The sequence below is a fragment of the Apteryx rowi genome, unplaced genomic scaffold (assembly GCF_003343035.1).
Source record: "Apteryx rowi isolate R43461 unplaced genomic scaffold, aptRow1 scaffold_209, whole genome shotgun sequence".
NCBI classification, from domain to species: domain Eukaryota; kingdom Metazoa; phylum Chordata; class Aves; order Apterygiformes; family Apterygidae; genus Apteryx; species Apteryx rowi.
In genome coordinates this window covers 588831-604955 of record NW_020448408.1, presented here as the reverse complement: position 1 = coordinate 604955, position 16125 = coordinate 588831, and the positions used below count along the sequence as shown (strand labels likewise).

At 38.7% G+C, this 16125-nt stretch overlaps 1 protein-coding gene across 1 annotated transcript in view; it reads right to left on the bottom strand.

Annotated features, from left to right (window-relative positions):
• Nucleotides 1-16125, bottom strand: part of GPC6 (glypican 6) — a 527815-nt gene that overhangs the window by 48867 nt on the left and 462823 nt on the right. Inside the window, exon 5 of the mRNA XM_026064092.1 lies at nt 11067-11210. Within this exon, the coding sequence (XP_025919877.1) occupies nt 11067-11210 (144 nt within the window). The remainder of the gene's footprint in view (nt 1-11066; nt 11211-16125) is intronic.

Sequence of the window (16125 nt, the reverse complement as noted above, 5' to 3'; positions counted from 1 at the left end):
GGAGTCCTGCATCTTCTACTTCAGAAGAAAAAAACACCCAAAACGAAGATCTCATTAAGATCTTTAAGACAGGAACATCCTTTTAATGTGTGTTTAGTGCCTACTACAGGGTGGCCCTTCATTACCAAAACAATATAACTATCATTAATGTCAAGATGTACAATGGTAACGTCACAGTCTACCCATGTTTGTAGATCATGAACTCTGTAAAATAGTATCTGAGAATGGTCTAATACAGATCCTTAAAATAGCTCAGGTCAACTGTGCCCTAAAAATGCCTATTTCTCTCAGTTGATGGTAAAGTGTACATAATCTGGCTAGCTCTTGGGTCAGATACCTACATCTGGTCAGCTGGATTTCATCTGAAAGCACAAAGAGGAGTGAAAGGCTATTTTATTTACATATTATTTCCAAGATTATAAATGTTGTCTGATTTTCAAGCCCATTAACATTCATACTGAGATCATGAAAAAAGGAAGTTTCTTTCAGCTTCATTTATTATACAGTGAATCTTTTTTTCATAAGTGATTGCTGCTCTTTTCAGCAAAAGGAATGTGGTTCTCAAACTCATGTTATTTCTGCATATATACCATACTTCTAATATATGAGCTTACAAAGGTGAGTAATACCTCCACAGACTACTCAAACACTGTAGGTGCACTATATTAAAAAAGACAATACACTTCAAGCAATCAGCTTTTTACTTTAGTGGCTGTAGCCGTTACTTAGGTAACACAATCACTATTATGTATTGGAGATTTTTATAGGCTTGAATATTTAAAGAGAAAAAAACCCCAACTTTCATTCTAGTGCATTTTCATCTGGGTTCCTTCATAGTGTTTATGCTGTCCAAATATATAATAAGAAAGCAAAATTCCTAGCACTTGAAAGTGAATGCAATTATCCCAGAGACTGTTAAAAGCTGGTTGTATATCAGAGACTCAGTTTTGCTCCCATGCAAATGAATGGCAATGGCAGTTCCATCAGACTGTGGCAGTGGGAGTTACTCTTGCCTGAATTTAAAAGAACTCAGTGTGAGTGTCTATGTGTGAAAGCCCCACCACAGTCTGTGGAGACCTGGTGTGGGAATTGGTTGCCTACACATGGGTGTCCAGTGCCTTTGGAGGCCTTGCCTGTCTTCTGTATGCCAGTGCAGGTCTCCCATAGGTCTTGCACCATACCTGAGAGCTCCATGTGGATGTCTCAGGTATCCCTGGGCATCTCAAACGGTCCCAGATGCCTCTGTGTGGACGGCCAAATTGAGCTCTTAGTCAAGGGAGTCTAGAGAATTATTCAGCTTGCCAATGTCTAACTTTTGCCTAATTTAGGATCAGATCAGTAGCTCTGTAAATCTAACAAAAGACATAAATGAATGCCATTTTGGAGTCTTCTGGAGTATCCAGAAGACTGAAGAACATCTGTATGTCCTTTACCACATCTCTGGGCTCCTTGCAGATGCCTTGGATAGCTCAGGGCATCTCCCATAGCACTAGGTGCCTGTGTTTCAGCAATTGAATCCTGCCCTCCATTGACTAACCTGACTATCCCTCTACTGCTACCCTGGGTACTCTACTGCTACACTGAATTTAGATGCAACAAATTCTACTTTGTATGTACCAGAAATGACATGTACATGACATATATTTAGCACAGAAGAAGTAAACCCCAAGAAAAACAGTTAAAATACATGTATGTGATGATCATTTAGCATTGCTGCTACTGGAAGGGACTGTGCAAAGCCACCAGGACAATGGTGAACCTGCAAGCATATACTCAGTCCCTAGCGAACTGTAGACCCAAGTCCTAAATTCTAATAGCCTGCATCATCTTCACCTCTGCTGGGCTATCTATGGAGAAGTCAGGTATTGACTACTCAGTAGGGGATTCAGCTCTAGCCCTCTGTAAGCTAAGCATTTGATCAAACCTCAGGTTCTTCACAGTTGACAGAGAAACACTGGCACTTCCAGAGGGGTATTTGTTTGATCTGTGGTGGATATCTACATTGGGCAGTAGGAATTACACTCTGAAAATGGCTGTTTTCTTGAGTGACTGTTGAAGGAGCCTGTTCAACTAACTCCTACTCCTGTAGCTGGACTTCTCTGTTGCGGTGCATGCTGGTCCTCCTCAGCATCCACAGCAAGACCTGCTGCAGCATGTTGCAGGTATTCTCCTACTTTCCACAGAGACTAGGGTACCTGCTGTGGTGATATGAGGGCTATGCATTTTGCCCCAGTGTGGAACTGCATGCTGCTAGGGCCTGCACCCATACCTAGGATTGAAAAAGTGCTGCTGGGTCTGCTAACAGCTGCATAAGCTTAGACTCGTCCTAGTCTAAGGTTATCCTAGATGGATAAAATTAAATGGGATGAATCCTTTCTTTCCCCCTACTCCAGTATGATTACAGGTCTGTGCCTTCAGCCATAAATGAATATCTATAACTAGTTACTTAAGCTTTATTGTTCATAGGCAGCAACACTATACAAACATCTTGTACTGCTGTGCCTACAACCTGGACTGATATGCTGATATGATTGGGGGATGGGAGAAGAAAGTAGGAAGGAAACATGAGCAATCTTCTCTAATGTAAAATATTTGGTTTTTGACTAAGGAAAGTTCACAAAAGGGTCAGTATTTGTATGAAGGTAAATCTTTTTAGACCCTGTACTTTACCTCCCCTCTAACCACTAGTAATACTCATAAAAGTCCATAAAGTGTCAATTTCTGTCTATTACAACTAAAAAAATGTATTAGATGTTTGGCTTGGGAAATCAGTTTTTAGTCTGCTGTAACCTACTATTTGTTATAAGGTGAGTCTGGTATTACACACTCCTGTTATAAGTTCACAATATATCTGTGTGCTGCAGCCTATCAAAATGAAAATAGCTTCAAAAGGCTGGAGAGAACTAATCGCCCATACAGTTTAACACATATTTTGCTTTGGAGAATGAGAATCTCTATTTGTAATTAATTCCGAAATCACCAAAGCTTTAATTTCTCTCTTGGCACCTACACTCATGCACAACTAACTTGCTGCTGAAAAGATATTTTATGGTCTGTAGTCACTTGCAAAAATGGACCCTCTAATTCTTCTCTAGTGGTAAATGAATGGTTGCAGAATCCATTTACTTCTGGAAACTGAATAGTATTGCTTTTAGAACCTGTTGCTTGTAGTCAAATTAACAATGCAAGAATTCATAACAGTGTAACAGCTTTCAGGCAGGTAGTCAGTCTAGTAGCTCCAGTTATGTTACTTGGAAGCATATAAATGGGCATAGCTTATGCACTATAAGTGAGGACACAAGCCCTTCTAGCAGTTTTTAAATGATATTTCTTTTCTTAATATCGTGCCAAAATGTTAAAGTGCAGAGGATGGCTATAGAGTCACCGTCTGTCTTTAGCATTAGCAAGAACATTAAGAATTCACTCTTTCTGCTATACAAATTCATGCAGACACATGAAATGAAACGTGATCTATATCTCAGTTGGAAGAGCTGTGTTGATGTATTTCCTGCTTAGATTCATCTTCCAGAGGCTGATAATAAAAACTTTCTGTATACTGGAAAAAGAAAACCTACTCTTTATTGAACGGAGCCTGAAACATCAAGTGGAAGGAACTGGATTTTAATTCAGATTTACAAGGGGGAATTACCATTGAATAAAACTTGTGCAGCCTCTGGAATAAACTGTTTTTATTGGAGATGAGTGATCCTTCTCGGTACCTGACGATACTACAACAATGAGGATGATTAGAAGTTGCCTGTCTATCAATATGTTTTAAAGACCAAATTCTCCTTTTCTTTGCTCTGAATTCATGGAGGCTAACTCCAAAGACCAACATTAAAAAAATATATTTAGACATCTACAAATTGGATGTCTGAGCTAATCAACTAGATTTTCTTCATACTCAGTGAGGAGAAATACGTAGTTCAGAGGATAATTCAGATTCTTGTCATCTCCAAATAGGTATCTTAAAGCAAGGTTTGGAGGTGCCTAATTTTCTCCACTAATTAATGAAGTAACAAGGTGATAACTCAGACTTTGATAGCAAACATTAAAGATGTTTAAAGCTAGGGCAAATAAACCCCATCTCAAGTTATTCTGGCTTGATATGTCACAGCTGTGCAACCTTTAGCTTGTTATCCTGTTTTTCTTTATTTTAATAACCAAGCTCAGGAATCACATAATGCCTCAGTGTATGAAAACCGAAGACCCATGACTGCCATTTCTTCCTTGTACTGTGTGCAGGCAAGTCTAGTAATCAGGAGTGGATTCAGCCTGCAGGTTTTGTATTTCCCATCTTGGTAACAGGTTTACATAATACTGTTTATGCCTCTAAGACATTCCTGGAGACGAGATGGTGACTCCCAGTGGGTCTTCACACCCATCACTTAAAGGAAGTTCAGCTAGCAGTAACAAGTACATATTTAGAAGATGCTCAAGCAAGCATTGTGTTCATTGAGGGAGTCAGGCAATACATCATTATTCAGGCATGGCAGACACTGCATGAAAATCAAGACTGCATTTTTCTTGGATGACTAATTAAGGTAGAGAACTATCTTTCCTTATTTTGTTGGAAGACATTTTTCTCTTGCTCATACTAAACAGGGTCTGAACAGCAGGCAGGCCTATTCTGCCTAAAGTTGGAGGCAACTACTGTTATAACGTACTTTCTTAGTAACTGCCTCACACACATTAGAAATGCACTGCATCAGATATAGCAGCATGCAGAACCATTCAGCTAGGCTATGGAATAATATCAGTTTTTAAGAAAAGAACTCTGGCAGGTCTCCCGGGAGGATTCTGACAGCTACTATCATTCATCTGCCTTTGCCACCTGAAACTGGTATTAACCATGAGGGAAAAAGTGATAGCACCAACTTAAACTTACTTAGATATTGCTGTGACACAGGAACTGAGAATAAACAAAACCAGACACTGAGCAAACATCTACTTTAGGAGAACTAAGCAAATTCTAAATCTGACACCAAATGACCACTACAGATGTCGTAAAATATATTTATTCTTTTGCATATTATATCCAGACAGCTAATAAGAAACAGAATCACACAGAATCTTAATTTGGAGAAGCTACACACCTTAGGTTTGACAGCAGTTATCTGCTGATTGACATGGCACAAGGAAAAACGACACCTCTAACAGCATGGCATCTAAGGGTTGTGAGGGAAGCCTGTGGGAAGTCAGTGGGCTTCCAAAACACCTGCATGAACCTGTTATCTTAACTCTTAAAAATGTGACTGATGCTTCTTGAGCTATAAAGTCTTTTACATGCTCGTTGTTTGTATCTTTTCCTATGGGCTGTATATGCAAAAGGTGTTTGAAAAATTCATATCTGTCCTGCAGTATTAGAGAGTTTAGCTTTTACTTTTAAACTCTCCAAGATTTATACCTACAGGATTCTATTCTAGGGTCCCTTGAGAAATAAAATATTGAGAATAACCATCCTATCTCAGGATTCAAACAAAACTGAAACATAAAATCCACTTTCAGAGTGCCCCAGAGGATTTCCTGAGTAATTCAGATCAGTGTCTTCAAAGTATATTGTCCTGTTAATTTTAGCCTTTTATGGGTAAAATGCAAAGCAGATTCATTTCTTGGGTTATGTTTTCTGCTTCCTGTAATTTTGGAAAAACTGGGAAGAAATTGTTCATAACAGAATTCTCAGGTTACTGCTAGCATTTTTTGTTGTAACAAAAATCATCACACAATCAAATCTAAAAATGTTAAAAAAAAATGAACGAATGCACACTTAAAATGCACCCCACTATTTTCCTAAAGTAAATGTTTCAGGGAATTTTGCTTACGAAAATTGAGACTTTATTTTAAAGAAAGCAGGAGGGAAGATAAAAGAACACTTCCCTACAAAGTGTGACACAGTATATCCCCCTCTCTAGAGTAAGGAGCATGAAAGGGTTTCTTTTTCAGACTGGGTGTGTGCTCATCCACTTATCTATGCAGCCACTATACTATACTTGAATGTGAATCACTCCCCAAATGCCATGGTCCATTTCTCAGTTGCCTATCTCCATAGGATGCATGTGCGTTATATATTATATGTTTAATAGTGCATCAGCTCCCTTGCGGAAAATGAAGAAAGCTCCCACGTTCTCCTGAAACAGAATGTGGAATTTATTTTCTACACGTCCAGCTGGGGCCGGGCTGCAATAGGTTCTCAGAAGAAATTCCAGCTGAATCCAAGCAGCATCGCACAGTACAATGATGCACTGGATGCAGAGCTACCTGAGATAACTCAAATATAGGAAGTACTATGGCTATATCAGCATGGTGCTCTCTGTAGACTAATTAGTCCTGCCAAGGAGCAGGATATAATAGTCCAAGTGGACAGCTCTGAGGTACTTCACAAGTGAGAGGATGTGTGTCTGCATGGTGCTGCATACCCGCCTTCCCCTTGGATTCTGCTGAACTCCCTGCCAAGGAAGCCTTCTGTTTGAAACCCAATAAGCACCTAAAATTCACAAAACTTAGCAGCTCTCTGAAGTTGCAAAGTATAAGGGAATCTGCTTTGTCAAACTTTCACAAAGAAGCTAAGTGGTTTGCCCAAGATCAGACAGTGAGGCAGRGACAACTTTAGGGAGGGAGCTCAGGAAGGCTGAAGAGTTTTCCATTGCTCCAGTGCTGTCTTAAGGGATAGGCCACAGACTTGAATGCCACTGCAGAGTGTCCCCACTGCCATGCATGTGTAAGGGGGGAGTCTGAGACCATGTGGACACCTAAGTTGGCTTTGAGCTCACTGGAGGAACACACTCCTTCCTGGGGGTGAAGAACCATCCCTGAAGCAGGCATACAGGAAAGAACTAGCCACTCTAAGCACTAGTCAAAATTAAATGAGCTAGAGTGTAAAATTATAGAAAGAACTGCTCGCATTTTAACCTACAGACACACAAAGTAAAGAAGGTGAAGATGAAACTTAAAAAGTGTCTTGCCCAGCATTGTACAAAGACAAATGGGAATGAAGGTGAAGAATAAGAATACCAAAGCTTACACCATGTTGCATTGTCCTCCAGATAGTCCTCTGGGAAGCAAGAGGGAAAGAGATTCAGGGAATAGAAAAACAAAACAAAACAAAACGAAACAGGTTATACCAAACAGGCAACTACAGAGAAGATAACGAGTCTTTATAAGCAGTTGATTGTATATGAGAAATCTTAGACCATACTCTGCAGAAACAACTGAGATCAGTAATTAAAATTATATAATTTCTAACAGTATTTGTCTTACTTCAGATGCAATTGTTTGTTGCCTAGTCTAAGGCTGTCACTTTTGGCACCTCTGTAGTAGAGGGATAGGGAATGATATCTCTGAGATGTTTAAACGTGTGCTTTAGGATGAGATAAATCATGCTTTAAAAGTACTTGATCTCAATTTAGCTGTCTAAACTGATGTTTAGACAAGTGAATGAAACTCTCTGTTTCTCTCCATTAACAATAAAACTACAGATTGTACTGAGATAGTCCTCCAGACTAGAAGGTCTAGATACCTAGTTATGGGTATCTATACTATAGATTTCTATATTTAATCAGAAGAGTCCTAGTTTTGGCTTCTGTGAGAGAAACACAGTAGAGAAACAGTGGAATCCAGTTACCTAAATATAAGCATATACTGTAATTTTAGCAGCTCTGAGGTATTCTGGCTTGCCTTCAGCCAGCAGGAGACTTCAGTCACCTGTAAGTTTGCCAGTAACATTTGGACATCTTGAATAGCATAGACATCTCAAATAGCATTAGGTGGCCATGGTAATGGAACAGAAATGCCATATATTCTCCTCTAGGGTATCTTATCTGGCCTTCAACCACCAGCCCCAGAGGACATGGGCATCTCGAAGGGCTGTCCTGCCAGCTCAGTCAGATGTCTTAGAAACCCCTGGGTATCTGAAACAGTATTGTGTGTCTAGACGTGAATAACTCAGCTGAGCCTTCCATTTCCCAATCTGTGAGAGTGGTCTACAACAGGTGGGGTGAATCACTCTCCAAAGGTGTGTGTCTCTCTCCATTGACTTTAGAAGGAGCCTAACTTTTAGGCTCTGTGCTGCAAAGACTTGATTTAGCTGCCTGAACATAGGTGTCTTGTACTGTTTGAGATGCTGCAGCATATTCTACTTGGCTCCCAGCTGCTGCTCCAGAAGAATATTGGTCTCTTCCAATACTGTGCCATGTCTGCTGATCCTGTGTTTCAGATACTCTGGGGTGTCTCAAAAGGTACTTTACACCCATTCTTAGACAACTCTCTCAAGCTCTAAATGACTTCCTAAATATATCTAATGCATTTTAAGCCAGTTATACCACTTCTGTTCTGGGATATTTCTTTTTTTTTTTCACATTTCACACAATTATTTTGATTTATTCCTTGTTTATTAAGCCTTATTGGTCCCAGCTATGATAATAATACAAGAAAACACCTTTTCTTGTTGGAATGCAGTAGTTGGATTAATCAAACAGGTTCAGCCAAGGATGAAGGAGCACATTTTCAGAAGGGTTCATCACTGGGTGATTTCAGTGTAGGCTTCTTATAAGAGCTGATTTGTGCAACATACCTGATAAAATATGCTCAGTTGAATTAGACTTATAAATGGGCAGCTGAGGACTGAAAAATTTGGCTAGTGTTTGTATAAGATTGAGATGCAGAAGGAGTATTTTCTATAACTTGGTCTGTTCTGAGGACATGCTGTCAAAACCAGATGAAAGCAGAATTGTCACTTCACCTTTTAAGATTTACATAGGTTCATGTTTGGACTTTGCTATCACAGTTTAAAGTTAAGTGGTTTGACAGTGTTTTATGAAAAAAATCGCCAAAACAGACTTCTAAAGGCATTAATGTAATACTGAATAGTCAACTGTCTCACAAGGAAAAGTTCCTGTAACATAAAAGTAGGTAATAATAACTCCTTATACATATATTTTGTATCTATAAAAATCGAAAGGAGCTTTGATGGCTTGGTGTTACTGTCAAAATACTAATATTGTATGCTTATGTTTAGCAAGCAATAGAAAATGATCAGTGCGCAAACTAGAAAACTGCTTTGAGTGGGATTCTTCTTAAGTCCTCTTAACAATGCAAGGGTTAGGAGGATCTAAGTGAAGCTGGTCCTCCAGGCTCTGTCTATAGTTAATGAAGAGAGATATGTGATTGAAGGAATGATTCAGCACATTAAGTGCAATGGGTCTCATGTAGGCGGGATGATGAGTTGTGCTCCTGCGAGGAAAGAGTGCAGCATTTATATCTTTCTGGATAAAATTACCCGGGCTGGTAAGAGATGCAGGCAGTGACCTTTCCCAAGCACTGCTCAGGGATTACAGCTCTGAAATGATGCCTTCTGCTCTAATCCACATAAGCAGCCTTTCCTCGCTCCAGCTGAGGTCAGCGGCCATCTCTAACTTTGGGGACTGTTGGTCTTAACCCAAAAGGAGATAACACGCGCATCGCTGCCATTTGGAAATGGATCTGAAACCACTACTCATTGCTAACAAGCAATGAATAGTTTCTAAATTAAATATCACCTGCAAGAAAAATAAATAGGTATTTGGCTGCAAAACTTTTTAAAGTAGCAGCAGCAAAGCTAAGCTCTTTGTTTTTTCTGAAATAATGGGTGAACAAACCTAGTTAAATCATATGGGGACAAATTCCCTTTTGAAAGCCTTTAAGCTATTATGATTTATAAAGGAATATCTGCACTGGAAATTTTCATTAATTACAGCCTTTAAAGGCCAACAGCATATGACAAATCTCTGCTCTAGTCAGGGTGATCAGTATTTTGGAAGTTTGTAATTTAAAAAAGATATTAATGTGTTTGGAAGTATTCTTCTTATGTGAATATGGAATGCCTCTTAAATCTCTCTTTTTCATTGCAAAAATGCTTTAACTGCTTTTACTTCATAGTAGTAAACCAAGCTGTACTATGCTACCAACCTTCCTTTTCATGCTCTTCCTCCCATTTCCTCTGCTTGGAACCTTTAAGTTTGTCCAGAGCATGACCAAAACCTACTGGCTTCAGCGATGCTTTACTTCACGTTGGCCAATTCTAGGACACAAGAGCTGGTCCGCTGAACCCAGCATGGAAAGCCACGCATGCACGGCTGGCAAGCATAAGGGAAGGCTGAGGTGCAGGTGGCGCACCCAGCAGGAGCACAGCTCCCCAAAACCTTGGCTCCCTGGCTGGCGGTGGCTGCTCTCAGCCTGGTGCTCCTCTTGCTACAGCCCTCAGCACGACTGTCTGGTCTCTGAGATGAGCTGAAAGTCTGCACCAGCAACAGGAGCGACGGTGCCCAGGCATTCAGCAACACGCTTGGCAAGCTGAAGTTATGTGATAAGGTTTGTTTTGATTCAGATGCTTTACAACTCTTTAATTTTTCCTATTGACTTTACCTCAAGATAATTGCTGAGACAATATTAACAGCTATAATAATTAGCCCACTAGAATTCTACAAATGTATAAATAGCAGGAACAGTGAAGTCTGAGACGTCAATCCAATGATGGGTTGTAGAAAAAACAATCTTATGTTAAAGTCGCGTTTTTGAAATGTTTGAATAAATAAAGCAAGATTAATGATCACTGAAGTTCTGGCTGATAAAAGTCAATTTTTGAGACTGATGGAAACAAAGCAGTTAACTTTACAGTTAAGTAAAAAAGTGGAATAAATGAATATACCTTTACAAGTGTATATGTTAAAGAACTGGCTGCTAAAAATTAATTTAATACTTTTAAAATATCTGATGCAGATAGCTTTTCAAAGAGCATTCATACTGCAAAGTACTTGTCTTGGATCATCTGGTTTTTGGCCTTCAGGAAGGAGCTTATTATCTTCTAATATTTCTAATACATAAAACCTGAGTCATATTGCTCCCCTAGAATGCAATTCTGTACTATTTCCAATGGGGAAAGAAAGATTCACTGAACAGTGGAACACTTGGCATAGAAACTATATAGAGTGATTATGAAATTATTAAAAAACCTTTATTAGGAGATTACCACTTTTCTATCCTATTATTAAGCCATTTCTGCTAATTCAGAAATGGCACATGTTTTACCTTACCAGCCTATCCAAACTTGTGCCAGCAGCAGTTGTAGGTCTCTCCTCTGGATTATAAGGTCTAAACCGGGTATTGAAGTTCTCAGGGACAGAACGAGAAGATCTCAGTGCAGGTGCTGGTTTAGGCTGGCCACATCCTTGGAAAACCTGAAAGAAACATTGTAGGTTGCATGACAATCTCAGAATAAGAGAAGCTGATATTTTACAGAGGTATTTTCTCTTTCACATATTTGAAACTTTAGCTTTGATTGGCAGTTTGATAATAGTAAATTGAGCACCCTCTCTGCATTAAAACTCAGATTAATAACTAAGCATTATTAATTGCTCAGTGTAAGTATAATACCATACAGGGACTGTAAAAACACTTAAATCAGTTCAGGAAGGTGATTGTTCTAAGAAGTTAACACCTGAAAGCATGTTAATTGTGATCTGCTCAGGAAGAGAAATGAACAAAAGAAAGTCCTTTGTGGCAAGACTCAGTTGATAATTGTTTCAGATTTTGTTAAAAGTGGTATTTATCCAGAATCATAGCTCATTCATAATCCCTATCCACAGCTATCCCCACCTGATAATCTTGTTTGTAGTCTCAGAGAAAAGGTCAATGATGAAATAGTCTTATAACTGAATTACCTCCTTATTCCCTAGCAGGCCTTCCTCTAGATGAGGGCTGAGGCATATTGAGAGGGCAATAGTGAGAGTTATTTTCTGCTAGTGTGTTTGTTTCCTAGGTATAAAAAAAATAATGTTCAGAGTTATGAAATTTTTCATATACTCCTGTTTGGAAAAAAGTTTCAGTAGCATATATATTGTGCATACTAAAGGACTCAGAGGACACATTAGACTACTGGATATCAAATATAAATCTCAGAGAAGCTCTTATAGAAGTTGCTCTGTTGAAGGGAGGTAGAATATTCACACAATTAAATTTTTTAAGTGCTCTGATGAAGTAGGGTCATGCTGTTTGCTTTCATAGCAACTTTTTCAGTTCTGGAATCATCTTTCTTTTTTTGTGAGCATTATATTTTGCCTGTTTCAACATTTTGCCTCCTTTGAGAAGGAAAAAAAAAAATTCAGGATTTCCTGTAAGATATTTTTTACTAAACTCTAATTCTAGACACAGATTATTTGCCCAAATGAATTTTGTGGTGGTGCAAATGCTGTGCCTTATTGGTACGACCAGAGTCCTCCTTTTTTGTATGGCAAATAAGATCGTAGCTATGTTGTGAGCCAGTGATCCCCGAGGCTCATGTTTCACTTTTAGACAATATTCTGCCTTGAGCGGTTCTCTCTTGAAGTAGGTATGGATATCATGACTTTTGTTGCTTTCAGGATTCATTACAATTAGCTCTTGGCTAGGTTTCCTGATGTTAATTTAGAGGCCCCAAATGATTCAAAATTTGCTGAAAGAAACTGACCCATGCTAAATTTATGTCCAGTCATCATGTCTGTTTTGGCTCAAAGTCCAGCAAGTCAGCTGTTGTATGGCCATTGGGATTTTTAATTTATGCGTGAAACGTTGCTTGGTCTGTTTTGAAACTATCTGTAAGATTTTCTGAATAGCTTCTAACCTCCTTAATCGTGAAGATAATTGGACAATAAATTAATTTAATCAACTAGGAAAGATGATTCTAGTTTGAAAAGTTCTGAATTTTTCAGGAAATTAGGCCAAAATTAATATTCAGAATGTATACATGATTATGAGTAATACTGTACATTGTTAAGGGCCAAATATATGTCATGGGGGCATCAATTGCACTTACAATAATTTGCTCATTTCTTTTGATTGAAGATCATTTATGAGCAGAAAACATAAGTTTATTTATATATCTATGAAATCTCCTTTAGTTATTTAAGCATTCAGGTATCTGCTTACAAACACAAGCTGCAATTATTCAAAATATGGGACCTGAATCTCATGGTAAAGGAAAATGAGGACCCCGAAATCCTCCCCTTAAATTTCACAGTGTGTGTGACAGTTAGGCTACTTTTATGACCATGTGGGGAAACTCTGTCTGAATAATTTATATTTTACTTTTCTTGTTGCATACTGAAAAAACTTAGCATAGACTATGTTGTTACTTGTAGCATAAGGGTTGTATGAATAAAATTACTTACAACAATTACACGCAACCAGACAATAATAGAAGTGGAATCTAAATGGCCATTTTTACATCAGGGAGAAGAAATCATTTACTTTTTAAGTGAGCTAGCAGAAATGCAGTAAGGATATGATATTCCATAACTATATTTTCAGTGCAAAAGAGACAATTTCTAATTTGCACCCAGGTGTTAACTGACAGAATACAAAATGTAAAGCTGACAACCTGAAATTAACAAGTGCTTCCTAAGAAAAAGCACATGAAATATTTTCTTCAAAAAGATATTCAGAGATACCTACCAATTTCAGGAAAATATTTAGGTTTCTCATTATACATGCTGTGAATTGGCAGCATAAATCTACTCTCTTTAAAAAAAAAAGGAGCACTTTATATGTAATGTGTGCAATTMATCTCATCTGAATTTAGAGAAGGTATTCTGTTTGAAATTAAGAAACCTAAATTTAGGTGTGTACATGTAGGTGTCTATATTTAAGCTAAATATCTAAGCTCCCATTTCAGGCAACGGAGATCAAAAACTCTGGTTGCCCACTCATCCGCAGCTATATTCATTCGTGGTGTCCTAGGGTATCTGAGATATCTGCTAAGACTGCCTTAACAGAGGACCTCTGGAAGACCAATTCCTTGTTGAACTGGCAATTAAAACTCAGATGCAATATCCCTGAGTGTTTCAAATGACACTAGACTTCTCTGTTGTTTAGGGATGTGAACCAAGCCATGAGATCAAGTCAACATAGCCAATGCAGAGAGCTGGCTAAATAGAGGCTCTAATAGTATGAACTGGTCTTATTGTGGAAAAAAAAGAGTTCTTTTCCCAGAAGAACTCAGTGTTTTGAAGCCCAGCAGAAAGAATTTATCCTCTTTGAAGTCTTGAGCCATGCTGTTATTTCAACATGTGCTTGTGCACAGCGTTTCCTGTTGAGTATCTCTATATGACTCTGCTCCATTGACTCGCATCTTCAGCTAAAATAGTATTGATTTTTTCCTGAAAAGCGCCATTATATTTTTCCTGCACAGGGCTCTGGGAAGAACACAGATAAATGAAGAGGTTTGTTAAAATGAAACTCTGGGGCTATTTTAAGAAGAAACTTGGACGTAGTTTTATGAAGATTTCCTTCTTATAAATAATGCATAGGTAGTCTGCTATGTCATGGAGCTCATTCATTCTTTTAGCTGAGGTAATTGCCAAGAAAGGAACACATATCTACAGGTTAAATTGGACATCCATCAGCTTGGATAAAAGAAGATTTAAGATCCACTAATGGGAGACTCGGCTCTGGGGATAGCCTTTATGAAGGAGCAGAAATCTTGGCATGGTGGCCAAATGACACTTAGAGCAGCCAAACATGTTGATGTAGAACCAGCCTGTTTAAAATGCAGAAGATAGTCCAACGTGTTGTATTTGGGGCAGCAATGAAGAGAAAATTATGCTGATGTAATCAGATTGTGAATTTTATCCATTTTGAAGAAAAATGGATGTTATAGCATCTTTTCTGCTATTTTGTGAGTTTTCCTTCACTCCCTGTGAACAAGTAATCTCTGCAGATGTCATTTACTAAACATTTGTATTGTTAAAATGGAACAGATGTAGGATTTACTCTTTGACTTGAAGCAGGAAATACAGAATCAAGGTAATGGTACTGACAGCTTTATGGGAAGATTTTGAAGGTTCAGATCCCAGTTTGTTTTGACCAGGATAAAGCTATTAAAAATGTTATTAAATGGATATGTTTTGACCCTCTGAATATGACTCCCTGAATTACGTCTGTGAGAAGGAGTTTGAGGTGTATATCTGCTATGACTAAATCTTGAGTACAAATGATATACAGAATATAATGCTGTTACCTGAGAAATAACCAGGCTGTTGCTGAGCATGTTATTACTTGGAGCTGTACTATGGCACTGTAATGTTCAAATATCAAAGAGTGTCACTGACAAATGGCAAAGAGCATTATTTCAATAATGCAGATGTTAACATGTCTCAGACACTATCAGGGGAAACCCAGGGTAAGTCTCCGGCAACCTGACTGCTACCAGAGGCAGCCCTCAGGCAACACCACTGAAGTTTGGGTGGACCTATATCACAAAGCCTACTCTTAGAAAGTGCAGAAGTGTTGCTTGGCATCTCAAACAGACCAGACTGGCTATTTTTGCACTCTTTGTGGCTTTGGTTTGCAGAAGGCACTCTGTCAGAATGGCTGCAGATGTTAGATGATGAACGTACAGAAGCTGATTTTGATGATCTTCAGCCCGTTCTTTTTTTGGAGGAGGGAAACCAGGCTCTGATTCAGGGCATGTATATTCCTCTAGCAGAAAGGCCTTGTGGTGTGACTTGCTAGATCACTGCTCCTTTCTGAAAAGCATTTGCAGATATTGCAGCTGTCAGGAATGTGACTCTCCTTGAGGCAAAATAAGGACCTCATATGGTTGTCATTCATGGACGTGACAGCCTCACAAGATGAGCAGTATTTGCAGCCTAGATGTTTGTGGTCAGACATTTTAAACAGCCTGGTGCTGAATACAGATTGCAGAGCAATACCAAAAAAAAAAAGGATTCCAGCTTCAAGATGAATCAGAGGATCTTAGCATAATGCCAGTACCTAGTTAATGTGAACTTTGTTAAAAGAATCAACTCCTATTAGCATACAAACAATAAAAGTTGATGACTGAGAGCTGATGGAACAGAGATGCTCCATTTTATGGAGTGACTGGAACTGGGATATGGCTGAGCCTGTGTGTCCTTGGTTGGAAGTACAAAGACAGAAGAGGTACATGTGGCATCTCTATAATTCTCTGTCTCAATGATATTAATGTGCACCCATCAAGAGTGGAAGATAGAGGGTTTGCCTCTATTAAAGAAATGAAAGACAAGGCGTGAACCTGAGCAATAAGCCCTGACTGTCCACACTGATTAATTGTTAATTCATTGGCTTTTCCTTGGACTG